Below are 25,208 nucleotides of genomic sequence, written 5' to 3'. Positions count from 1 at the left end.
CATCAATCATGTGGGGCCCGCATAATTTGATCAATCATGTACTTTCACCTATCACGTGTGGTAAAACTCATGTGGTAGGATGAAATTTTTTGTGGCAAAGGTTTAAATGTGCGCGCGTGTTTATAACAAATACGGAACAGAAATTAATAATTGCTTTTGAGAATTATTATAGTTAAACTAAAATCCTAAATGGTTAAATAATTCTTAACATGCATGCATGCTAAAAGGATTTGTTTACCAAAAAAAAAAAAAAGTTTAATAGCTTGTTAACTCTTGTATTTGATCACTTTGAATTTAAGTGTTTAAGATGTTCAGATACGCTGATCATATATGATCAAGTCATCGGCCAAAGAAAACGAAAAATAGATTGTGATGGAAAATTAATTAACAATAAATGAGTGGGAAAAATCATGAAGAGAGTGCATGTAATTTGGAATAAAAGGTTATATTTTTGTATAGGATCGATCATTAATTAATTCGGAACAATAATCATGTTATCTTAAAAGATGAGATTGCATTATGAACTTTTTATTTCAATAAAAAAAATCCTTAAATGGTTTTTAAATAATATAGCTTATAATATATATTAATGTTAAAGAAATAAGTTAATCGTGAAATATAATGATCAAATCAGACCCAAAGATGATACAAAAACGTCGGGTTCTGATTCCAAATATTGTTACATCCATGCTCTTAATTTTCTCATTAATATTTTCAGTTGGTAACTATACAAATCTATATATAACCTCCTAGGCTATCTATACGTACGTACGTAGAGTGTTAGCCTAGGAAAACTAGTATTGAGTTTCTATATTTAGCCAATGGAAAATGATGGTGTGAGATATTACATTACTCGAGATTAGTGAATTTTATCAAGTGAACGGAGGGGTCGATCGATGTTGGTTTCAGGATACTGTCCTGAAGCCAGGATCAATGGTGCGAATCATTTTTGCAGATCAAATCAATTAATCTGCAAAGAGATCTGGGCTGCCAATCCCCACCCGGGTAGCATCGACCCTTCCCAAGCGAACACATTGCTCTCTGGGAGAATAAGTGCTCCTACCGTGTCTATGTCGATAAATTTTGGGATTGCCACCTACGTCTCTAGTTAGGTAACAACTATAGCAACTCCGAAATTCATTTACATGGACGCAGGAGAAGCATATCTGTTTTTCTGGAGTAACATGTTCACTCGAACTGATTGATCATCCGAATTCGTTAATCTCTCGGTCTCTCGTGTAACTTAATTTCTTACGACAGTAAATAAATTAAAGCCAAACCAATATCCATTTCCCTTGGCCTCGATCGATCTCATGTGGCATTAATATATGCATCTCAAAAATATATTATACTAGCAATTGAGGCACACCCGATGTGCGTACGATGTAATGCATGATTATTATTTACGTATATATAGGTATGAGAGCAGTCATGTCCATATAATTGAGAAGAAAAAGAAGTGAATTGAAAAGGAAGAAAAATAAAAAAAATATAAATTGAAAATAATAGAAAGAACATGGGTGAGTGGAGGGGTATTTTTGGATTAACTAAATCCAGATCAAGACACCAAAACAGTTTTTTCTAAGGCTCTGTAAGAGAATAGGGGTTGCACATAAACTGTTTGAGGTGTTGTCACAAGATGTTGACCACACCTACAATAATACATTGAGTAACTTGCAGCGGAATAAAATTAAAGCGTAAATAAAATAAACAAGCAACCAAATAAATAGACTCAATATGATTTAAGCAAGAGTATAAAATACTTTTGCAGCGCCTTAGGAAAAAACTTCACTAGAAAACAAATCAAAGAGTTTTACAAACCCTAACACTAGTGATTATTGTAAAATTCAATTTCTCAAAACAATTGAGAAAATAAATCATAAAAATAACTCCTAAAAATTCTATTCAAGATAGAATAAATAAAATAGAGTAAGGAGTTAAAAATCTTGATGCCAAAAACTTGTATAGTCGAAACACTCTTCAATCAATAATCTTCAAGTGTTCTTCAAGCATCAAGTAACCTTGATCGATTTGAGCTTTCAAAGATCTTCAATCCTTTTGTCAATGTACGTGTATGAAGCTCTTGGGAAATCTCACGGTCTCTCTCTATCTCTCCTTTTTTGTGAACGTCTATCTCAAATAAATAGACCAATAATCCTTCTTCAATATATTTCCTTGTAGGCGTAGGATTCATTTGATTTGATCATATCAAATCTACACAAATAAAGAAAGATAAATATTAGATATGATATGTTTAATATTCTAATCAGCTTATCAATATCGCAAATAGGAAATAAATCACATAAATAAAGATTACTTCATGTCCAAGAAAGGCAAAAGATATTTAATAAACTCTTTTTCAAAATAGGATCATTTTAAGGAATAAAATATTCCTTTCAATCTCCCCCTTTTTGCCTTTCTGGACAAAACATATTTAATTCACAAACATATCAACTAAACTCCCCCTTAATCAAAATTCCGCCTTAATAAACACCTTAAATCAGAAACCATAAGAGCAAGGAGAAATACAATCAAGAAAAAAACTAAACAAATAATAAAAAAAAATCTAAACTGGAAAAACCAACAAAAAAACTAAAAACGAAGATTAAAATTGATTGCTCTCAGATTCAGCTTCTTCTGCTTCACTTTCTTCTCCCCCTTTTAGTTCAGAAGGGCCAGCTCCGCTTAGTAGTGATTCATAGTGAGCCTTTAACCCTTCATAATAGGCTAGGTCAGCCTTTGCTTGTGCAATCTTCTGCTCAGCATGCACCAATTAAGCTTGTATGAATGCAGGATCAACATCATGAGCAAAAAGAAGGGGGGGGGGGGGGGGTAAAAAAACAGCAGTGGCAGAGGAGGTGTTGGCAGCACCTGCCACAATACCTGCGGCATCAGCAGACTCAGACCAAGGAAGGTCTATCTTTCGATTTCCTTTGAGCAAAGCAGGTGCGATCTTTAGCAACTCTCCTGGAGCAATAAGTGCTTCATCATCATCCTTCTCAATCTCTTGAAATAGTAGCATAAAATAGATGAGTGATGGATGAGGCAACTTCAATGTAGGTTGAACACCATCTGCAAAAGCCATGACTGTGTCAAACACGAGTCGACCGTAGTTGAATGCAATTCCAGTGCCAATAGCATACAAGACAGGGGCTTGATGCTTGGTAACCACACTGGAATTTCCGGATGGAGTCCAAGTCTTCACAGCAGTTTTATGGAGGACAGAGTAAAAAGAAGTGAGCTTGGCTGCTGATAATTTCTTAGGATGAGCTGGGTAAACAGTGACATGTCCTCCAGTGATGACATATATCATCTCATCAGTGGTAGGCAGAGCAGCATCATCAGAGGCAGGAGTTTGAAGAAATCCATTTATAATGGCAAGGCTGAAAGCGAAGATTTGCCCACGCACATAGACTTTCTCATACTTCATGTATCTAGGATCCTTCACAGCTTCAGTGAGATTGCAGTAGAAGTACTCATGCACCAGTTCTCTGCAATAAGGACTAGCAGTAGTAACAGTAGACAGTATGTTCCTTACCTCGAAAAATCTCACCATGTTATGAGCTCCATAGCTCTCAACATCAATGTTATGCTCCTCCAGAAACTCTCGATCAGCATAGTTCTCCCAGCAATCAGCAATCTCCTTGGAGTAAAAAGCAGATGAATAGGATGAGTTTACCTGGTATTCTTCGCCTAAGGTGTTGTCCAGGGTGTCGGCAACACCTTCCTCAGCACCTTCCTCTTCTTGTTCAGAGTCATCAGAATTGGACTCTTCTTCCAACTCCTTCTCAGCATCTGAATCTTCACTCAAATCAGAGCTGGAACTATCAGAAGGTTGAAGGAGGTTGTCAGCAAATTCTGCGAGCATCTCCTCGTCTGGTTCATCTTCAGATTCTGGGACATGAGCAGTACCAGTGGATGTAGGTTTTTTGCCTTTAGACTTCTTCATTTTAGCCATGAACTGGGCTATTGACATTTCTTCTTCATCGGACATAACAGGAGGAACAGTAGATGTCCCCACAACAGTAGGTACAGATGTAGGTGCATCTGTCTCAACAACAGTAGCAGCAACAAGTGGAGTTCCTGATTCAGTGGACTCACTCTCAGAGGAATCACTTGATGATTTACTTTCAGCGGCAAAAGGAACCGGAATAGCTTCTCCAGACGGTTCCTGGGTACTTGAATTTTCCCTTTTTCGGCGTACAAGCTTGAAGTCTTCATCAGAGCTCTCATCTCCAGAGGTGAATTCAGTGTCCACCAGAGATGGTCTTGATGGTTGTCCTTTTCCATGGAATCGTTTGGAGGCAGTGTAATCTGGGTTGTATCCAGCTTGTCTCTTGGATCGGCGAGTTAAGGGTTTCGTGGGAAACACCTTATTCACCACGCTCATGTCTGGTAAATTCTCTACATCGATGGCATTGCCAGGCTCTCCTGGAGCGATGGAGTCCAGAGGCACAGGTTCCTCGGCAACATGAATGATTGCTTGCTCAACTATAGGGTGTGGTGATGTAGGTGTGTGACACCTTCCGCGCATCTTCCGTATATCCCATCTCAGAACGAATATCATGTGAATCAAAACCTTTTCCTGCCATTAGAATGTGAAAGAGTGAACAGAGAAAAAATTTTAGGTAATGGAAAAACAGGGAGTACAGAGGATACAATGGTGCGAAACAAAGCAATGAGATAATATCTTTCCTTAAACAGATAAGCACACAAACATATAAGGCACCAAATCTTTTCCTATTCTAACTCGGATTCTGAGTAGGCCCCAACGGTAACAAAATCTCCAACGGTAACTATGAGGAGAACGGTAACAAATCCGATTTAATTTGGCAATAAATCTCTTCGATTTTCTCCGATAATTTCGGCCCAAATATTTCACCAAATATTTCCAAATTTAACTCTTCATCAGAATATAACAATACTGAAACAAAATCCAATCACATTCAAATTCAAAAATTTAGAGGATAGGGCAAAAATCACAAATTTTGTTCGATCAGAATTTTTAACCTTTTGGCTTAGTATATTCACAAATATGCATGCCCTAATTATGTCTAAAAACAGAGTGTGACATAAAAAATAAAATGCAATTTTATGCACAAATAAATGTTGACAAGTGAGGTGTTATCCACGATGTTGGCAACATCTCCCAGCAATACTTCAGGATTCAGAAAAATTATTATATCCAATTCATTCTTTTTTTTGCAGAAGTGGTAGCTTGCACACTAAAGGAAAGATCTTCAAATGGACCCCTTTAGGTAGCTTTTTCCATTTTCTTCTGATTATCAATCAAATTTGATGATTGATTCAATTTAAGCTTCATCATTTTTTTTTCTTTTGTTATTCTGAATTTACAAAGTCACTTTTCACTTGGGACAAGATCATGGAATACACGAACGTCCTTCCACTACTTCGTGACAAAGTCAGAACTCTTCTTTGATTAATCCACATTAAGCTGTAAAAATTTTTGATAAGAATCCTGAGTGAAAACTAGTCAATGATTACAAAGTATCAACCACATCACAAAACAGAATGAATGCATGAATGCAGTATGCCTAAGATCCTAAAAATGCACATGCATGAAAAGGTGTTGTCACAGGTGTTGGCAACACTCCTGACAACATCTTGGTTCTGTCTATAATGCACACATACTGAAAGACTTCCTTAGACTGGAAAATCTCTCAAAATCCAAAGCTTTTGTGAATATATCAGCTAATTGGTTATTAGTTCCAACAAACTCAATTAAGATCATGCTTTTCTCGACCAAATCTCGAATGAAGTGATGTCTAATATCAATGTGTTTGGTTTGAGAGTGTTGTACTGGATTTTTGGATATATCAATGACACTTGAATTATCACAGTATACAATAGGAGTATCACTCTTAAAACCATAATCATTTAGCATTTGATTCATCCAAAGGAGTTGTGAACAGCAACTACCAACAACAACATACTCAGACTCAGCAGTAGACAGTGAGACACAATTTTGTTTCTTACTATACCAAGATACTAAGTTATTCCCCAAGTAGAAACATCCTCCCAAAGTGCTCTTTCTCTCATCTAAATCCCCAGCCCAATCAGCATCACTAAATCCTACCAAATTAGAATTGGTTTCTTTAGTGTACCGCAAACCCAAATTCAAAGTTCCAGCCACATATTTCAGTATACGTTTTACGGCTTTCAAGTGAGTAATTTTTGGGTTAGACTGATATCTAGCACATAGACAAACACTATACATGATATCAGGTCTAGTAGCTCTTAAATATAAAAGACTACCAATCATGCTTCTGTAGAGGGTTTTGTCAACACCTTCGGCAACATCCTCCCTAGGCAGTTTTTCATTAGACCCCATAGGTGTGCGCATGTGTTTAGTGTTGTCATTCAAAAACTTCTTTACAAGATTTTTAGCATACTTGCTTTGACACAAAAATATACCATCATTCATTTGTTTCACTTGCAAGCCCAAGAAATATGTTAACTCACCAACCATGCTCATCTCAAATGTAGACGACATGCACTTCACAAAATCATCAACAAGTTTATCATTTGAAGCACAAAAAATTATATCATCCACATAAATTTGGCAAATTAATATATTACCTTGAGACTTTTGCAAAAACAAAGTCTTATCAACTTCACCTCTTTTGAAGCCAATATTGAGCAAGTACTCAGTAAGTTTCCCATACCATGCACGTGGTGCTTGCTTCAATCCATACAATGCCTTTTTCAACTTATACACATAGTCAAGATGATTTGGATCCTCAAAACCCTTAGGTTGTTTCACAAAGACTTCTTCATTTAGGATCCCATTCAAAAAGGCACTCTTTACATCCATTTGAAACAGTTTCATTCCCATATAACATGAAACAACAAGCAAAAGTCGGACTGACTCAATATGGGCTACAAGAGCAAAGGTTTCATCAAAGTCCACCCCTTCAACCTGTGTATACCCTTGAGCTACCAACCTAGCTTTATTCCTAATGATGTTTCCCGACTCATCAGTTTTATTTTTGAAAATCCATTTAGTTCCTATGACATTTTCATGAGCAGGACGCGGTACTAAGTACCAAACATCATTTCTAACAAATTGTTCTAACTCTTCATGCATAGCATTGACCCAAAATTCATCTTTTAAAGCTTCTTTTACCTTTTTGGGTTCAATGTTTGACACGAAACAAGAGAATCTTACCTGAGAATATGTAGAACTCATGCACAACAAACCTGCCATCTTTCGATAATCCACTTTCTCTTTCCTTCGAGTTTGCAAGTCTCCATTCACATCTCCAATGACCTGTGAGGTTGGGTGATTCTTTTGAATTCTGCTTGAAACGTTCTTTCTAGCTTCATTTACCTCACTGTTCTCATCAATATTCTCATCAGTAGGCTTTTCAACTTTTGATTTTGGATTTTCTATAGGAGGTGTTGTCAGAGGTGTTGGCAACACTCCTTTGACAGCATCTAAATTTTCAGAATTTTCAAGCAGATCATTAACTTCATCCTCAGCTGTTTTCTTCTTTAGATCTGCAAAGTCATCAAAAACAACATTAATTGACTCAAAAATAGTCTGTGTTCTCAAGTTGTACATCCTATAGGCTCGGCTATTTGATGAATATCCCAAGAACATAAACTTATTACTTTTTGCATCAAATTTAGCAAGATAATCCCTATCATTCAAAACGTGACATACACATCCAAAAACATGAAAATATTTAAGGTTTGGCCTCTTTCACATGAGAATTTCGTAGGATGTCATAGTAGTACCATTCCTCAAATAAACTCTATTTGAAATATGACATGCAGTATTCAAGGTTTCAGCCAAAAAAGTTTTGAAATATTTTTTGAACTCAACATCACTCTTGCCATTTCTTGCAAAGTCCTATTTTTCCTTTCAGCAATTCCATTTTGTTGTGGAGTTTTAGGAGCAGAAAATTCATGAGAAATACCTTTCTTATCACACAGAATAGCAAAAGAAGAGTTTTCGAACTCCTTACCATGATCAGTGCGAATATGGATTACCTTCAGATTATGTAGATTCGTAATCTTAGTGAGCAGTTTCTTGAAGACATCAAATATGCCCGATTTTTCTCTCAGAAAATTTATCCAAGTATATCGTGAGAAATCATCCACACAAACAAAAGAATATTTCTTACCTCCAAAGCTTTCAACATTCATTGGACCCATCAAGTCCATATGTAAAAGCTCAAGGCAGCGTGTTGTCACAGATGTTGGTAACACCTCGTGTGACACCCTAGTCTGCTTCCCTTTCTGACATGCTTCACACACAAATGAAATACCAGATTTTAAGTTAGGCATACCTCTGACAGCATCTAACTTACTTAAGTTCTTTAAAGTCTTGAAGTTTGAATGACCCAATTTTTGATGTCATAGATCAAACTCATTCAATTTTGTGTGCCTACAAGCCATCTCTTCTCCGAGTTGATAGCAGTTATCCGATGACCTTGTACCTATCATGACACACAAATTTGAATTATAAAAAACTTTGCATAATTTCTTATCAAATTGCACATGCAAATTATCATCACAAAGTTGACTTATGCTTATTAGATTTGTGGTTAATCCTTCAACATGAAGCACATTGCGAAGCTTGGGAAGACCAGCAACATCCAGAGTTTCTTTTCCAACAATGTTTCCCTTTGAATCTCCACCATAGGTTACTTTTCCACTTTTCTGGTCAACATAGTCAGTGAGAAACTTTTTGGAACCTGTCATGTGACGAGAGCTACCGCTATCAAAGTACCATGCACCTGAAATATTAGTCTTCCTGCAGCTTAAAACAATATGGTTTGATATGACCTGGTCTATGACAGTAATGACAGATGTACTTACGTTTCCTTCTAGATTTTGAAGGGGCAGCAGGCTGTGGCTTTGGTTTTGGAGGATCACTTGGTGAGGCCTTTTTGCTTGAGCTTTTTGCACTGCTACTTTCCTTGACAAACACAGGACCTTTTGAACTTTCACCAACCTCAAATATGCTGTTTTCAAAACCTAAACAAGCCGTACCATCTCTTCCCATCATGAGTAACGAATCAAGCTTCGAAGTGCTTGAATTAAACTTGGCCAATGTAGCATTTGCTTTTCCGAGTTCTTTCTTCACTTGGCTTAGTTCCATGTCTTTCTTACTCAGCATGACTTCCAGTCTTGACACATCAGCCTTTAGATCAGAATTTTCCTTCGAAAGAATAGTATTCATCTTATTCCTTTTAACCCAATCAGTATGAAGTTCTTCAAACATCATCCGAGCTTCTTCCATGGACATTGTCTCTTCACCTGTATCATTATCACACATGTTATCAGTAATGGAGAAATTCAAACAAACTGACCTTTGGGAGATGTTGCGGCCAGGTGTGGCAACACCTGCGGCAACACCTAAAGGATTGACTTGAAACTTTTTCTTGCTCTTCAGTAGGGCAGATAAGGCAGTATGGCTTTCTTCATCTTCTTGTTCTTCTTCTTCAGACTCTCCATCACTCAAGGACGTGTTTATCCCTTTCCTAAGAGTGTTGGCACACTCATTTGCATAGTGTCCAAAACCTTGACAAGCATGACATTGAACAGTGTCAAACTTCTTTGACACAAACTTCTTCTTCCCTTCCAACATTAGTCGAGGCTTAGGAGTATCAACAGGTTTCCTTGGTGATTGTTCTGGTCTAGTAATCCTTAAAGGCTTGTTAGAGAACATTGGAGCCTTGAGTTTTTGATCCGTCTTTCTTGACTCTTTCATCTTCTTCAGATAATCATTGAATTTCCTAGTCATAAGAGAGATAGAATCATCTTCCAAGTCAGATTGATGAACTTCTTGATGAAATTGAACATACTCCTCGTATGAGGGTTTCGAGGCTTGAAGGGCTATTGATTTTCCTTTATCTTTCTCTTGTTCTGAATTGTTCATCTCAAAAACTTGAAGGATGCTAATCAGTTCAGTCATCTTCATCTTCGAAGTTTCTTTAATTTCTTCAAGTGCCCAAATCTTCCCATTAAATCTTTTAGGCAAGGATCGAAGAACCTTGTTCACCATAGTTTCACTAGCAATAGGTCCTCCAAGAGCATGTGCCTCTGTAGCTATCTCCCTAAGTTTCTTATCATACTACAAGAAAAATGCTCATCAACAACACTCAATAGACAACGTTTTTATGTAAAAATCGTTGTCTTGCACTTTATAACAACAGTTTTAATTAAAACCGTTGTGTTTTACTCTTGTGTTAATAAAAAAGACAACATTTTACTTAAAACCGTTGTCGTTTAAGGGTATAAGACAACGGTTTTAAACGATTGTTGTCTATGAGCGTGTATTTTGGACCTACGACAACGGTTTTACAGGACTGTTGTCTATGAGCGTTTTTTATTGACAAAGGACAACGGTTTTATAACACTGTTGTATTTAAGCTTCTTTTTAATTTATTATGTCATTTTTAATTAATTTTTTTTTTTTAAAAATAAAACCTAAAATCGCTTTTGCAAGTCACGCCTTTAATTTTCTCACTCCCACACTTAACCTTTTCACTCACCCTCGATCGGCCTCACTCACGCTACTCTCACCGCCCGATGGAAAAATCTGGCCGCAACTCCAATCTCTTCCTTCTCCGGTGATTTTTCTCTATCGCTTGCGTGGATTCATCTCATTTCTGGCCATCTGCTCCAACGTATGTTAAGCACTCTGCCGTGACAAGAAGCCCTAAATCCAAAATTGTAAGTTTTCAGAAGTCACCCAAATCGGTTCGTGAAATTTCAAGATCGTGAGCTTTTCGTGAATGTTGATGACTATAATCATTTTTACATAAACCTCTATATCATTGTTGGTTTGCTCGCAGGTTTGAAGCAAAATCCCCTGGACCCATGTAAAACAGCGAGCAATAGGCGTTTGATGAAAAGTGTGAGAGGATACATATTGAAGGCTTGAATTGATGGAGACACGCTAAACCCGAGGAAACTTTTGCATTGGAAGCTATCAAGTGGGGAACCGATTATTTCATAAGGCACACCCTCATCCTCGTGTCTGTGGGCTCAGGTATATTTATAGCTACATATTATTAGATGAATAAATTATGCTATATTTAAAGCAATGCGATATCTTTTTAGATCTGCTTTTTGCGTGGCTTCTTTGATTTGGGAGTTGGAAACTTCGTAGTCACAGGTTCGTTCTTCTCTGATTTTTTCTGTTTGTTTTGCTTCCACATGTTGTAAATGAGTACAGACCAAAGCTCCCAGTTACAAATACCTGTCTAAGAAAGTGGTTGAATGTCTGGTTGTGGATTGTGAATGCTTTTAAATGTCTGTGTTGTGTAGTCTATTTTAAATGTCTAAGAAAGTGGTTGAATGTCTGGTTGGTGATGATGATCCTCTGTTTTGATTCTCTGTTATTTGGGTTGTTTTTGTTTTCTTTTTTAATTGTGCTTATATTATATGATAATATATATAATTCTGTTTATACATGTATAAGTAATTTTAATATGAATAATTGTTATGAACTTGATTTATTTTGTTAGTATGATCATTTCTCTGGTTTTGAAAGTGTATTGCTACATTTGTACATATCAATAAAGTCTTCTTATTTTCTCATCTATGGATTCAAATTAATTGCTTGGTGAAATTTCATGATTGAGAATGAAAATCATACTCAACCTTCTTAATTCTTTAATAATTGGTTTATGATAATCGTACTTGATTTTATTTATTTTAAAAAAAGTGACTGTTTTTCCACACAGATGATAGAGATACATACTTCTCCTCTTTTGTTTCATTTTTCTTTGATTTGACTCTAGCTACCGTTTCCAATACTGCCTGATTGGGAAAACAAAATAAGCCAGATAAATATTGAAAAAAAGTGGATAAGAAAAAAGAATAAGTTACAGATCATGCATGTAAATGTTTATGATGCAGAAAACTAAAACTGCCAAGTGCCAACTAACATATAATATATGGCCTATCCTAAGCATTAACTGTTCAGTTTCACTATGTCTTCATCAATAACCAGCTACCTAGAAGTAATCTACCAGATTTTTGTAAGTTCTAGAAGCAAAGTGAAATTTGACATCAAATTGATAGAGATCAGCCACACATGAATCAACTGTTTATCAAATTTGAGCTTGTCGATCGACAACATATCCCTATAGGCAATAACCTCTTTTTTCCTTTTCCCTAATGCAAATAGAGAAAGATCAGTAAATTATTTTCTACTTTGTAAAACATCACGATTTTGATTCTCTTCAGTATTTTCCTTTCTCGAATAAACCAAGGAAGATTGTTTTGCAATCAGAGTTCATTTCCCAGTACACCACTTATGCCTACAAGTTATAGGAATGGTGGCACATAAATCATAATTGCAAGCCTATTGTCCTACTTTTAACAATAATATTTGAAAAGGCAAGTGCCACAAACCTGTTGCTCTGTCATGCTGTTGTTGAAGCCACCAGCATCATTTACTGTCAATCAATGCAACTATAATTTTAGGGAAAATCCACCAAGCCCAACAACACATTCAATTACTTGTATACACCAAACGGATGTTAGGACACTTATATCTATCACAAAAAGCAAGATAAATGTCAAGTTCAACTATCATACACGTTCTAGTATCAGCAAACTACTCAAAATCTCTCGTCCATTATACACACACATACATAATGTCAATTATCCCGAGTAGAAAATATGAGACATGTTATATTTCATGTTATATTTTTTAAAAATATGTATTATATTTTCTTATGAGTACTGTTTTTTCTGTCACAAAATTTTATGATTATTTGGTTACTATTTGCAATTGGAGTTATGTTAAGATCTTGCTGTATGACCTACAAACTATTTTGAAGGTAGGTTCTAGATCATTTTTGGGTGATTAGCTACATCAACAATGGACAAAGAATGGATGCGTAAGGATAGGCTATCACTTGAATATGAAATCGGAATAGAGTCTTTCTTGCAATTTGCAATGAGCAATGCTAATGATCCTAATGCAATTCCTTGCCCATGTGCAAGATGTGGTAATTTGAAGAAAAAAAATGTTCAAACTATAAGGGCGCATTTGATCTATAATGGTATAGATTTGACATATCATACATGGATATGGCATGGGGAAAAATCTATGACAGTGAACTCAATGAACGGTACTGATGGATTTGGGCAAGATGAACACGCATCTTTTGCTGAAGAACCTATAGATATGGTACATGCTGTATATGATTCGTATGCTGAGAATCCAAGTCAATTCAATAAGCTACTTGAAGATGCCGAGAAAAGTTTATATCCTGGATGTACTAAATTCACAAAGTTATCTGCCATTGTGAAATTATTTAACTTGAAGGCAAAATATGGTTGGAGTGATAATAGTTTCACCGATCTACTTAGTTTGTTTCGAGAAATGCTTCCAGATGACAATGAATTGCCTTCATCATTGTATGATGCCAAGAAAAGCTTACGTGCACTAGGGATGGAATACGTGAAAATACATGCTTGTCCTAATGATTGTATCTTATACCGGAAGGAGTACGAAGATCTTGCCAATTGCCCTACTTGTGGGACATCGAGGTGGAAGTTGAGCAACAAATCTAAGGTAAAAGAAGGAGTTCCTGCAAAGGTCTTGTGGTATTTCCCACCTATCCCAAGATTTCAAAAAATGTTTCGGGATAAGACGGTATCCAAAGAGTTAACTTGGCATTCTGACAAAAGAATTCGTGATGGATACTTACGTCATCCAGCTGATGCACCATCTTGGAAATTAGTTGATCGCATGTGGCCAGATTTTGCTTCCGAGACAAGAAATTTGAGATTGGCTATATCAGCAGACGGGATCAATCCCCATAGTTTGATGAGTTCTTCGTATAGTTGTTGGCCAATTTTAATGATCACATATAATCTTCCACCATGGTTGTGTATGAAGAGAAAATTTGTGATGCTCACTTTGTTGATTTCTGGTCCTAGACAACCGGGAAATGATATTGATGTTTACTTAGCACCTTTGGTTGACGACTTAAAATGCTTATGGGATAAAGGTGTTGAAGCATACGATGCATATCGACAAGAAAGTTTCTCCCTTAGAGCTGTGCTACTGTGGACAATCAATGATTTTCCAGCATATGGGAACATGTCAGGTTGTGTTGTGAAGGGATATTATGCATGTCCTATTTGTGCAGAAAAAACTTATTCGACAAGGTTGAAGCATTGCAGAAAAATGTCATACATGGGTCATCGAAGGTTTTTACCTTCAAATCATCCGTATCGAAGACAAAAGAAGGCATTTAACGGGAACCAAGAGTTTAACACTGCACCACATCCATTGAGCGGCCATGAAGTTTTGGAAAGAGTTGAAAGAATTAATTATCGTATGGGAAAATTCAGCGGAAAGCTTCAGTCGAAGATGGGTGATGGAGAGCAATGCTGGAAAAAGAAATCAATTTTTTTTGAACTTGAGTATTGGAAACATTTACACGTTCGACATGTTCTTGATGTGATGCATATTGAAAAAAATGTATGCGAAAGTGTCATTGGTACGTTACTTGACATTCCAGGAAAAACAAAGGATGGAGTAGCAGCAAGACTTGACCTTATGGAGATGAATGTGAGGTCTGAATTGGCACCAAGGATTGGGGATAAGAAAACGTTTTTGCCACCAGCCTGCTACACTCTAAGTAAAGATGAAAAGAGAAGTATTTGCAATTCATTATCAGGAATGAAGGTCCCCGAAGGTTACTCTTCTAATGTTAAAAACCTTGTGTCGATGAAAGATTTGAAACTTGTTGGCCTTAAGTCACATGACTATCACACTCTAATGCAACAATTGCTTCCTGTGGCCATTCGCGGTGTCCTTCCAAAACATGTCAGAGATACAATCACTCGGTTGTGTTTCTACTTCAATGAATTATATAGTAAAGTGATGGATGTCTCGAAGTTGGATGAATTGCAAAGAGAAATTGTGATGATATTGTGTTTGCTTGAAAAGTATTTCCCCCCTTCATTTTTTGATATAATGATTCATTTAACAGTTCATCTCGTTCGAGAGGTGAAATTGTGTGGACCGGTTTGGAGCAGACACATGTACCCATTTGAAAGATACATGAAGATTTTGAAAGGTTATGTGCGCAATCGCAATCGGCCTGAAGGGTGTATAGCTGAATGTTATATTGCTGAAGAGGCAGTTGAATTTTGCTCAGACTATCTTTCTAATGTCCACACAATTGGGATACCATCAAGGGACCGTGAAGTGTAAATGCACCAAGCCTTTGTCAAAAGCAATTGTGCACTCCACTAGTCATAATGAGTTGCAGCAAGCACATCTTTACGTATTGACAAATGATATTGAGATTGATCCTTATATTGAGTAAGATCCTCAACTTATCAATACTTCCTTGTGCATTCAACACATTCTATTGATTTTTGAATTCTAATAATTCCATTAGGGAACACATGGTGGAGTTGAGGACAAGATTCCATCATAAAGCAAAGTCCAAAAAGTGGTTACAAGATGAGCATAACCGAACGTTTATTACATGGTTGTATGATTTTGTAAGTTCCAAAAGAACCAAGTATAAGAATATATAAAACCCTTGCTTTCTTATGCAAAATATTAAGATTATTGTTAAATGTAGGTTGAACATGCAATTGACCATTCCACGTATCAAATATCAGAAAGATTAAAGTGGATATCGCGTGGACCTAGAAAAAAAGTGTTAAAGTATTCTGGTTATTTGATTGATGGGGTTACTTATGCTACAAAAGAACGTGATGATGTAAGAGTTACTCAGAATTCCGGAGTAAGCTTAGTCGCAAAGACCATGCAAGTTTCCAGTGCAAAGGACAAAAATCCAATTATGGCAGACATGGTTTTCTATGGAATTATTGAAGAAATATGGTCACTTGATTACCACAACTTTCAAATTCCAATGTTCAAGTGTCATTGGGTGGAGAATAACAATGGTATTAAAGTAGATGATCTTGGTTTCACATTAGTGAATCTGAACAGAATTGAATTTAAATCAGAAAGTTTTATCTTGGGAAGTCAAGCAAAGAAAGTATTTTTCGTTGAAGATCCTGAAGATCCATTATGGAGTATTGTACTTGCAGCCCCTACAAGAGAATCATTCGAGAACGCAAATGGGGACGAGCTGGAAGACATTGTAATCCACTATGAATCTTCTACCAGAGGCTTACCATCAATGGAAGTCGACGATGAAGATGACAATGAGCCCCAATGCCTTCGTGAAGATTGTGATGGAACATGGATCGACAATTAATAAATAAAGATATTATTTTGCTGTAGAAGATATATTTGTAGACAATATTGAAATGCATCTTCATTCTAAATATTATTTTGAAGACTATTTCTAATTTGATGCATCTTTGTGTATGCTGATTTTAATTCAAAAATGACTTTATTATGGTGTTTCTTACAATATTGATATTATTTTTTATTTTTTAAATGACTAGATTACATCTAGACTCAATGACATCCTTTGGGAAGCTCAAAATCAGGTCCAATGAGGAGACAATTGAAGCGTGGAGCAAGAGAATTGGGCAGCCTCCAGTAGTGATTGGGAAGGGAGGGGAAAAAGTTGCATCTAAGTCGACTAACAAGAGCGTCGAGGGCAAGGAAATGCAAGAATCAGCAGACACCGAAACAACAAGAACATCTAGAGGTCGTACACATCTAGATAAACTTGCTAGGCAAAGGGTTCAGGGCATTCGGAAACAGGTAAGATTCAATAAACTTGGACAACCGGTGGGAGATGCTGCTATTGAGATGCAAAGTTACATAGGCGTACTTGCTCGAGAAATGGTGAAGATAAATTTCAAGACGTGGAAGCAAGTTCCAAATGTAGTTAAAGAATCGATATGGGAGTCTGTTAATGCAAGTAAATGACTTTCTTTGTTCACAATCTAGCACTCATATTTTTACAATATATTTAATGTTATAGGATTCTTTTTAATGTATTTCCAAATCTGATTTTTTCAGTTGTCATATGATGTTCCTGCAAGTTGGAAGAAGGGATGTTTGAATTCAACAAATAATAAGTGGCGCCAATTTAAATCTCATCTCACTCAGACATATATTATGGACAAGCTTGACAAACCAGAAGAGTTGAGTGAACCACCTAGTGGCTATGGTCTTGCAAGAGATGATTGGACTTCTTTTGTCATCACTCGCATGTCTGATGACTTCAATGTAAGTTTAATTTTCAGTTCAGTGCAAATTAAAACACATTAAGGTTCTTGACATGTGGAATGTTTCATTTGACTAGCAACTAAGCGACATCCAGAAGGAGAGAAGAAAGATGAACAAATATCCCCATCGCCTTGCTCGCAAAGGATATGCACGATATGCCGAAGAAATAGTATGTATTATTCCTTTGGCACCTTTTAATTTTTTATAGCACTTGCACAATTAACAAATTTAGTTACAAATTTATTTCTCATATGTGTAAATGGTTCGAATTTGACATATATCATTTGATTTTTCTTATTTGTAGGTAAATGATTTATGTGACGATGATGAGATCAATCGAGCACTTATTTGGAAAAAAGGAAGAGTCAATAAAGAAGGGGAGTTTGAAGGCTACGAGTTGAAAAAAACAGTAGAGAAGATTGTGAGAAACTATACAAGTACAATAATTGTATAATTTCAATAAAACCTTTTGAAATTAATTATTTCTTTCAATTGGATGACAGGATGAGTATATACATCAGAAGATTGAGGGTACATTGGAAATAAAAGGTGCGAAAGAAGATATCCTCACCAAAGCGCTTAATACAGGAGAACATGGTGGACGTGTCAGGGCTGTTGGAGGTCATATCACTCCAACATTATATTTTAATGTTGGTAGATGTTTGAAGACTGACATTGTTGACCGAGAGGTGATGATTGAGCAAGGGAAAGAGTTGGTGGAGGCTAAAAAGTTAATTGCAAAACAAGATACACGCATTGAAGAACAAGATACACGCATTAAAAAACTTGAAGCAATCATCTACAAAAATGGTGCTTGGGAGAATGACGTTGATGACAAAGGAAGTTGATCAGTACACTTGCAACAACTGAATGATAATGAAGTGAAAATCAACAAGACTTTCCCAAGTTTTGAGGTGTTCAAAGATGTTGAAATGCGAGTTGTGGACAAAGAAATTGCTTTAAAGGTATATTAGTCGTCGTATATATTAATTAATGTTATTTACGTAAAGAGTTGTTACAATTCAATGACACAACTATTTTTCTTTTAGGGTGAATCAGTTATTTTGACCTTGGATTCTAGCACAGAAATTGTTGCATACGGAACAGTTGTTGAGGTTAATGGAGCTGGTAAGTTGCTCCATGGTCTTCCAATACCCAAAAATTGCATGCGTGTATCCATCGATGAAGCAATGCAAAAATCAGCACGTTTGCCATTTCCAATTCCCAATGAATGTGAAATTCTTGGTGATGCTGTTGGAACACATGTTGCTTGGCCAGAACATTTGGTAACTCTACGACACGAGGTAAATGAAATTTATTTAATTTCTAAGTACATATGCATTTAATTTTTGGTATTGCACCTATGTTTACATTTTCAATTATTAGAAGCATCAAAGGAAGATAACTGGCCATGCAAAAAAAAAAATCAGAATTTGTCGTCAAATGTGCCAAGATCGGTGCGATCGTTGTATTGTTATTGTAAGCAAGCTTTTGATAACGGAAAGAAATTGTCAATTCATTTGGATGAGGAGGTATTTGGAGATAACTATGAACTAAACTTGCACCTTGAGGACATCAGTCCTTTGTATCTGTTGGAGCCAATTTCAGCAAATTGTATGGTTGCTTACATATGGTAAGTTTTCAAATTGCCTTACACTTTGTTTGTTGTTTTATTAAATATAATAATCACTTGCTTTATTAGTAAGGTATGTATTATTTAATGTAATTCTGATTGTATTCTCTTCAAAATTGTAGGCATCTTTATAAGAAGTTGGTCAAGGAAAACAATATTGGTAAATTCAAATTTGTAAATCCACACAACATCCCGAATTTTCAAAGAACCACAAATGACAAAATAGGTAAAACTGAACGGTTGAACCAGAGGGCAAGCTTTTTATCAGACCAACTGATCGGTGCATTAGTTAATCAATTGGTTTTGGTGCCAAGTAGTAGCGGGTAACTAACATCCATAATATCATTTTCAATTGATTTTCTTAGACATTTGTATGTTTCGATTTCATGTGTGTGTGTAATTATGATCTTGTGTTTGTGTAGATTCCATTGGAATCTCACTGTCATTGAACCTCACAAAGAAATGGTTTACTTGTTGGATTCTGCAAGTCAGCGAATTCGCAATGACGAATGGAAATATGTCGTGGAAATGTGAGTTCATAATTAATTTTAAGTATTAATTTATTTTATTATGAAAACTCATAAATCATATATTTTAAATGTATACATGAAGGGCATTAAAATTGTTCAATTCAAACAAAGGAAAGAAAGGGAGAAAGCATGTCCAATGGGAAGTAATCAGCGTATGTGTACTTCTATTTCAATCTAAAATATTGGGTATACTAGCCATTAAAATTTTGACATTTTTACAGGCTCCTAGACAACCAGATATGAAGCAATGCGGTTATTATGTGATGAGATATATGAGGCAAATTACTGAAAAAGTTGCAATTATCGAGAGAGATGCACTACGATCGATTGTAATATCATCTTCGTCAATATCTCATATATTTGGAAGTTATCTACTTATCAATTTTTTAAATTATTTTAGTTTTGTTTCAAGCTCATATACATTTTTGTTTGTGTTCACAGTTCACAAAAGCAGAGTACTCTCAAGAAGAAATTGATGAAGTGCGATCTGAGGTAGCCGAATGCATACAAGATGATATCTATGAATAGGTATGTACATGAGTTCGTCATATTGAGTTTGAATAGGGATGTTTTGAGCTGCATTTTGGGAATGTGTTTGGAGTCTACTTTGAGTTGTATTGGTGGTTATTTTGTGGCTATTTTGGAGGCTGTTTTGGGGGTGCTTTTAGAGCTTGTTTGGAGCGGCTTTGAGAGGTGATGGGGCTGTTTTGGATTGATTTTGGAGGGTGTTTGGAGTCTATTTTGGGGCTGTTTGGAGGTTGTTTTGGAGTCTACTTTGGGTTGTATTGGTGGTTATTTTGTGGCTATTTTGGAGGCTGTTTTGGGTGTGCTTTTAGAGCTTGTTTGGAGCGGCTTTGAGAGGTGATGGGGCTGTTTTGTATTGATTTTGGAGGGTGTTTGGAGACTATTTTGGGGCAGTTTGGAGGTTGTTCTGGGGCTGTTTGGAGGTTGTTTTGGAGTCTACTTTGGGTTGTATTGGTGGTTGTTTGTGTCTATTTTAGAGGCTGTTTTGGGTTATATATCCTAAAATACGGTGCTTGCTTTCCATGACTTTGTTGATGTGCCTCTTGTTGTGTTCATGTTAAGCTATGCAAGGCTTTCTTAGCTACTTTTATCATTTAGACCATGACTCTGAGATATCAAGAAATGATTATCTTGGTTAAAAAAAAGTAATAAAGTTGATAAAAATAGATCTTCAATTCATTGCTCCCACGCCACAAGAAGCAGGGTGGAAGCTAGAGTTGGATATCATGTATTGTGGTGGAATATTCAACAGATATTTAAGTATTTTCTCGTCGTTTAGGTTTGTTGGGCATCAGAAGGGCAGGTGCTTCCTGAAAATTTAATGTAGCTTCAGAGAGTTAGTGGGAAAGATATAGATGTCCCTGAGTGGTATATGCTTGCACAAAATGAACTTGGTTTCCACTCTTCATTACCATATGATGACAGTATTCAGAGGAGCTCATCCTCGAAAGAGTAAATTAATTAATGCTTGTTTTCTAGTTCAAGCTTCTTGGTGTATGTACTGTTTTCAACTGATGACCATTTGACATAATCTGGATCTAAGTTATTAATTTTTTCAGAACTGAAGATTTCGAAATTTTGCTGATGTTATTTGAATCAGAGTGAGACAGACATCTAGCTTCTAGAACATTCATGGCTTTCTCGAGAATATCATGTTCATTATCAAATTTTATTCAACTCATTGCAGACTTGGTATTTTGTGGAGTTGTTTGGAGATTTTTTTTGGGATGTTATGAGACTATTGTGACTTCATTAACTTTATTTATTCTTCTCTATAGGAATGCATGGAATGATATCTTAGAAGATGCACAAGTACTGGAGAAAGTTTATCAGCAAAGCAAGATATTTTGGGTTTGATATGCACGATTATCTATCTTTTTGGGGTGTTTTTTCGTTTTGTAAACTTGGTTCAAAACTTTTTGGCATATTTTATGTCTCGTTTAGTTACTGGTAGATTGTGAATTTTTTGATAAATCGTCTATTGTAATTCAAAGATGTATTTTCTTAATTAATGCTATTTTGGTGATGTTTAGTTTTATTTTATATAAACTGTTTTAATTACTTCAAAGTTTTTTTTCTTAATTATAAAATAATTTAAGTATTAAATATTAAATATAAATCAAAAGTATTTATAATTTCATTATTAATAAAAAAAAATATTTTTGCCTAAAAGACAACGGATTTTTCACGTTGTCAAAGTGTTGTCAATCTCAAGTGATAACAACGGTTTTTATTTGTTGTAAAACTGTTGTTTATTGCACTCAAAGACAACGGTGTAAAAATGTTGTAAAACCGTTGTCTATATCACCCAAAGACAACACATTAAAAATGTTGTCAAACTGTTGTCAAATATACAAAACCACAACAGTGAAAAACCGTTGCACCACTGTTGTCGTATATCCAAAGACAACAGTTTTTCACCGTTGTCTATGAGCGCCCCTTTCAACAACAGTGCTTTTAACAACAGTTCTCGGGGGCTACGACAACGGTTAATAACCGTTGTTAATGACCGTTTTTCTTGTAGTGTCATAATCAGAAATAGATTCATTCTCATCCATCCTGATATTTTCAAATCTTGCGTTTAACAATCTCAATCTTGTTCTTCTCACGCTATCAGTCCCTTCACAGTGTTCTTGAAGAGCATCCCATGCATCCTTAGCAACAGTGCAATCAGCTATGATTCTATACATCCTCATATCAACAGTTGCAAAAATTGCATTGAGTGCTTTAGCATTGTAGCTTGAACTTTGTGTTTCCTCGGCAGTCCAAGTTTTTTCTTGCTTGATGATGTAGTCTCCATCTTCATCTAGCGTCTTTGGAGGAGTCCAACCAGTCAGAATACTTTGCCAAGCACGAACATCCATAGCCTTAATAGTATATCGCATCCTATTCTTCCATAGTGCGTAATTCGTGTCATCAAGGACCGGAGGTTTTGGGAACGAGTTCGCAACAGACGATGAGTCCATCTTATTCCCTGTAATAAAATAAACAAACCAAGATCAGTTCTTAGTGTATCAAGAAATGGCTCTGATGCCACTTGTAAGGGAATAGGGGTTGCACATAAACTGTTTGAGGTGTTGTCACAAGTTGTTGACCACACCTACAATAATACCTTGAGTAACTTGCAGCGGAATAAAATTAAAGCGTAAATAAAATAAACGAGCAACCAAATAAATAGACTCAATATGATTTAAGCAAGAGTATAAAATACTCTTGCAGCGCCTTAGGGCAAAACTTCACTAGAAAACAAATCAAAGAGTTTTACAAACCCTAACACTAGTGATTATTGTAAAATTCAATTTCTCAAAACAATTGAGAAAATAAACCATGAAAATAACTCCTAAAAATTCTATTCAAGATAGAATAAATAAAATAGAGTAAGGAGTTAAAAATCTTGATGCCAAAAACTTGTATAGTCGAAACACTCTTCAATCAATGATCTTCAAGTGTTCTTCAAACATCAAGTAACCTTGACCGATTTGAGCTTTCAAAGATCTTCAATCCTTCTGTCAATGTACGTGTATGAAGCTTTTGGAAAATCTCACGTTCTCTCTCTATCTCTCCTTTCTTGTGAATGCCTATTTCAAATAAATAGACCAATAATCCTTCTTCAATATATTTCTTGCAGGCGTAGGATTTCTTTGATTTGATCATATCAAATCTACACAAATAAAGAAAGATAAATATTAGATATGATATGTTAAATATTCTAATCAGCTTATCAATATCGCAAATAGGAAATAAATCACATAAATAAAGATTACTTCATTTCCAAAAAAAACAAAAGATATTTAATAAACTCTTTTTCAAAATAGGATGATTTTAACGAATAAAATATTTCTTTCAGGCTCAGCTCTCACCCTTAATAAAATAGTAAAAATATTTATTGACCCGAAAACGTTCAAATGTTAAAGGGGTTCCTCAGCAATATTCGCCTTCTTAAGAATTTTAATTTATTAATTTCAACATGATGACTTATGTTACTTTTATACATTACGATGTATATTTATGTATGAAGATATATATAACGGAAAGGTTTGGATTAGCTTTCGATTAAGTTACCAGAATATAAATGCATTTCATGAAGATGTCGTTGTAAATTGTAATGAAAACAATCATATACCTTAAAATTTTTATACATTTCACCTTTCCAAGAAAACCCTGTATAGCAACACAGCAACCAACACCGATAAACCCTCAACAATCAAACTTTGATTAATACTATATATCCATGCATCATTTTCCTTTAATTTTTCCCGTAAATACGAAGTGATTCGGTAATAATAAGTTTTCATAACCATGTATGCTTTAAGCCCATTTAAAAACAATTATCCTCCAATTTCGTATCATATAAATTTTTAAGTTTCAACCATTATATCTAGGGGAAAAAAAAACACACACACACACACTGATATGTTATATACCCTTTTTAACTATATAAATTATTGAGTTCGGCTGGCTCAGGCACGTCTTCTCAATTTTAGTACTTTTTCATTAGACTGGCGTTGCATAGAACACCTTATAAATTTCGTTGCCAAATCATCAAATTTCAGCTCCACACCAGCAATTCAATGAAAAGATGATTAAAAATAAAAAGTTGTGCGTTGTATGTGGAAAAAAAATTAATTTGATCTCCATTTTTTCATTCTAAAATTTTACTCATCCATCAACGTGAAACTTAATTTCTAAATGAAGACCGTACCGATTATATTAAATTGTTTTATTAGCATAGAACACGATTCTTCAGCAGCCATATATGTGTACATATATCATCTAAATAAAAAAATTTAAAAATCTGAAGTGAAGTATCCCGTAAGAATTACATGCGACTTGTGTGTCGATTAGACATTTCTTGACGAAATTCAGTTAATACCCAATTTATTAATCCGTGCGACTAAATTTATTAGTAATTAATCCGTTTAAATTTTCAAGCACAATATATTTCTGAGAAATATATAATATTCTGCCTCTCCTTTTCAGTTAGCAATTCAAAACCTCTAATTCTCAATTAAGGTAAAGTATATGAAACTATGGATTGTGACTGTTGAGCTATTTCTTGTGAACATACATATAATAATGGGCTCTGTCTTTTAGACCACTGGATACGATTAATTATCTTAACTATCGATAATTACATTGTTAATTATTAGAAAATAAATTAACATGAAAAACTGATAAAATATTTAGCGGGCCTAATCGATCATCCCAATTCTCGCGAGACACCTCACGTATTAATCTCATACATTTTTTAACTGAAATTAAATATATGCCACATTGGTGTTAATTAATATTAAGAAACCATTTATATTAATTTATATTTCAACGGAAGGAACAAAAGTTGGTGTTTGGTAATCGTTATTGTACGCCGCCATTGATGCAATTAAGAGTCCAGAAGTTAATTAAATTATATATGTTGTGACTATTGTTTTTAGTTATAAATAAATCATTAGATTAAATATGTTGTGAGAGATGATGAGCTATGCACATATTTATAATAAAAAGTAATAATATTTTTGGCATAAAAATAATATGTTTTAATAGATAATCGAAATAAGATATTTGTCTTACAAAATCGACTAATAAAACTGATACCCCGTAAAATTATTTTAACCTGAACCCGTTCATTATGAGTTTATGAGGGTTGGCCCAATTATGAGATTATTATTATTAGGTAAGGTTCAACCCAGTTTTTTTGCCTGTTAGGTCTTGTCATGACCTGGGCTGCTATTAATGGGCCGACCCGAGCTGGGGCCCAATGGGATGGAAATGCTTTTCTAGTTCAAGTGAAACTCAGATGCATTGAAGATGAGTTTGACCATCTCCAGATATTCACGAGATAGAGATAAAC

The 25,208-nt window shown here is 35.4% G+C and overlaps 2 protein-coding genes across 2 annotated transcripts; both read left to right on the top strand.

Moving 5' to 3' along the window:
• Window positions 1–12,868: 12,868 nt before the first annotated feature.
• LOC140861854 (uncharacterized) lies at window positions 12,869–16,244 on the top strand. The gene is made up of 3 exons (XM_073264852.1): window positions 12,869–15,216; window positions 15,411–15,516; window positions 15,600–16,244. The coding sequence occupies exons 1-3, from the start codon at window positions 12,869–12,871 to the stop codon at window positions 16,242–16,244; spliced, it is 3,099 nt and encodes a 1,032-aa protein (XP_073120953.1).
• Window positions 16,245–17,256: 1,012 nt separating this feature from the next.
• Window positions 17,257–19,260, top strand: LOC140867549 (uncharacterized). Its single transcript, XM_073272622.1, has 5 exons — window positions 17,257–17,342; window positions 17,478–17,594; window positions 17,695–18,806; window positions 18,929–19,129; window positions 19,229–19,260. The coding sequence occupies exons 1-3, from the start codon at window positions 17,283–17,285 to the stop codon at window positions 18,019–18,021; spliced, it is 504 nt and encodes a 167-aa protein (XP_073128723.1). The 5' UTR covers window positions 17,257–17,282; the 3' UTR covers window positions 18,022–18,806; window positions 18,929–19,129; window positions 19,229–19,260.
• Window positions 19,261–25,208: the final 5,948 nt, after the last annotated feature.

Source organism: Henckelia pumila, chromosome 4 (genome assembly GCF_033568475.1).
Source record: "Henckelia pumila isolate YLH828 chromosome 4, ASM3356847v2, whole genome shotgun sequence".
Taxonomy (NCBI): domain Eukaryota; kingdom Viridiplantae; phylum Streptophyta; class Magnoliopsida; order Lamiales; family Gesneriaceae; genus Henckelia; species Henckelia pumila.
Note: the sequence above shows the minus strand (reverse complement) of the source record. Positions and strands in the feature narration are given on the sequence as shown.

Excerpts from the sequence above, each read along its gene's own strand:
- LOC140861854 (XM_073264852.1), top strand. The coding sequence starts at position 12,869 with ATGGACAAAGAATGGATGCGTAAGGATAGGCTATCACTTGAATATGAA. Across the intron at positions 15,217-15,410 it reads CCATCAAGGGACCGTGAAGT|GGAACACATGGTGGAGTTGA; the intron begins GTAAATGCACCA and ends TAATTCCATTAG. Across the intron at positions 15,517-15,599 it reads TTACATGGTTGTATGATTTT|GTTGAACATGCAATTGACCA; the intron begins GTAAGTTCCAAA and ends TGTTAAATGTAG.
- LOC140867549 (XM_073272622.1), top strand. The coding sequence starts at position 17,283 with ATGAACAAATATCCCCATCGCCTTGCTCGCAAAGGATATGCACGATAT. Across the intron at positions 17,343-17,477 it reads CACGATATGCCGAAGAAATA|GTAAATGATTTATGTGACGA; the intron begins GTATGTATTATT and ends TCTTATTTGTAG. Across the intron at positions 17,595-17,694 it reads AAAAAACAGTAGAGAAGATT|AAGATTGAGGGTACATTGGA; the intron begins GTGAGAAACTAT and ends TATATACATCAG.